Source organism: Carlito syrichta, unplaced genomic scaffold (genome assembly GCF_000164805.1).
Source record: "Carlito syrichta isolate Samal-C Ts95f unplaced genomic scaffold, Tarsius_syrichta-2.0.1 Scaffold113490, whole genome shotgun sequence".
NCBI classification, from domain to species: Eukaryota; Metazoa; Chordata; class Mammalia; order Primates; family Tarsiidae; genus Carlito; species Carlito syrichta.
In genome coordinates, this window is record NW_007057586.1 from 120,094 (window position 1) to 121,973 (window position 1,880).

Here is a 1,880-nt window from a genome sequence, read left to right on the forward strand (position 1 = left end):
AGTCTGGGTGACAGAGTGAAACTCCAACTCAAAAAATAAATAAATAAATAAATAAAAATTTAAAAAATTTTTTTTAATTTTAAAAAAATAAAGAAAGAGAGACAGAGAGAGAGGGCAGGTGTGATACAGGTTCATACCTGTATTCCCAGCACTTTGGGAAGCCAAGGTAAGAGGACTGGCTGAGCCCAGGGGTTTGGGACCAGCTTGAGCAACTTGGAGAGACCTCGTCTCTACAATGAAATTTAAAAACTGGCTGGGTGTGGTGGCATGTGCTTATAGTTCCAGATACTTGGAAGGCTGAGGTGGAAGGATCGCCTGAGCCCAGGAGGTCAAGGCTGTGGTAGCTGTAAGGGTGCCACTGCACTCCAGCCTGGGCAACAGAGTGAGAGACTTCACCCCCACCCCAAAAAGAGGAATTCATGAACCTATGTCACTGAGAAGTCCTTTTATCAAATGGAAGTTGGGTGAATTTCAGGCATAGCTGGATCCAGGAGTTCAGATGATATCATAAGAACTGATCCCAGACTCACAATATTCTTACAGCTAATGAGCCCAGAGAAAAACTTATCTCTTCCAAGTCCTACATACCAACTCTGAAAAGCCCTCCTTGGGACACCAGGCTGGGATTTAATGATTCGTCACAACAGGTCAATGCCCATCCCTGCCACCAGGGCCTGCACATAATTGTTTATTCCCCCAGAACATGAGAGCATGGGAGACACAGAGGGCATGCTCAGTAGTCAGCCCACCCCACAAGTGAGGGCAGGCCTGAGAGGGCATTCTCAAGACCTCCTGGAACCCTCTAGACAGAGGCTCAAGGGCTTTGCTGGAGATAGGTGGGGAAGCACTGTGGGGGGCGAGAGCAGAACGTATCTCTGCCACTCCCCAGCTGAGTGACCTTGGCTTAGGACCTTCTGACTCAAGGTGCAGACACTCCACCTCCTGGGTCTCAGGTGATGGGCTTCAGGCAGTTTGTGATTCATGCAGAACCCTGAAAGTGGATTTGGGCTGATGGAGAAGGCGTAAGAAGAGAGATTAGGGTGGGAGGAAGTGAGGAAAGAGAAGGCTATGAAACCCAGAGTCTACCAAGTAAGTCAGACAGTAAACAAGACTCATGGAAAAAGGTGCAGCCTCGTTGCTTAAAAAGCCAAGGCACTCCAATGAAGACTTTAAGGAGGGGCCACTCGTTTTGACATTCCCCTCAAAATTTCATTTTAAAATTACAAAGTCCAGAGCTAACAACAACGTAGGGAAACGAGTGCCCCCACCCTGGCCCTTGGCATCTCCTGGGCCACTGAGGGAACGGCCCAGCCCTTCCCTTCTCTCTCCCTGGATACCGCAGGCCCTAATCCCGTCCCTCTAACCCCCGGGGTGCCTCTGTGAGGTCCGAAACCTGGTCTGTTTCCAGCAGGTGCCCGACTGCTCTTCTGACCTGCCCCCTTTAAACCTGTCCCTTGGGGCTCCATGTTCTCAGCCATAATTCCTCTTGCTGTTTGGAGACAGACAGATAGACGGAAAACACTCAGGCCCAAACCAGCAGCTGAAGGGAGAGAGAGAGAAAGAGGGAAAGAGAAAGAGAGGAGGCGAGACAGTGAGAAGCTGAGGTCTCCACTGGCACATGCCCTGGGCCTTTGAGAAGCTGCAGGGTCACGGACAAGGCCGCAGGGAATCCCTATGCGTCTCTCCCGCTCCAGCCAGGCAGTCGCCACTGCCATGCCGACCACCAACCAGGGCTGGCCTGAGGACTTCGGCTTCCGGCTGGGAGGCTCCGGCCCCTGCTTCGTCCTGGAGGTGGCCGAGGGGAGCAGCGCTCACGCCGGGGGGTTGCGACCTGGGGACCAGATCCTGGAGGTGGAGGGCCTGGCCGTGGGCGGCCTGAG

At 52.7% G+C, this 1,880-nt stretch overlaps 1 protein-coding gene across 1 annotated transcript in view; it reads left to right on the forward strand.

Moving 5' to 3' along the window:
* Positions 1-1,674: 1,674 nt before the first annotated feature.
* The window catches only part of GRID2IP (Grid2 interacting protein), a 34,955-nt gene continuing 34,749 nt past the window's right edge, over positions 1,675-1,880 (forward strand). Inside the window, 1 exon segment of the mRNA XM_021718896.1 lies at positions 1,675-1,873. Coding sequence (XP_021574571.1) covers positions 1,675-1,873 — 199 coding nt within the window.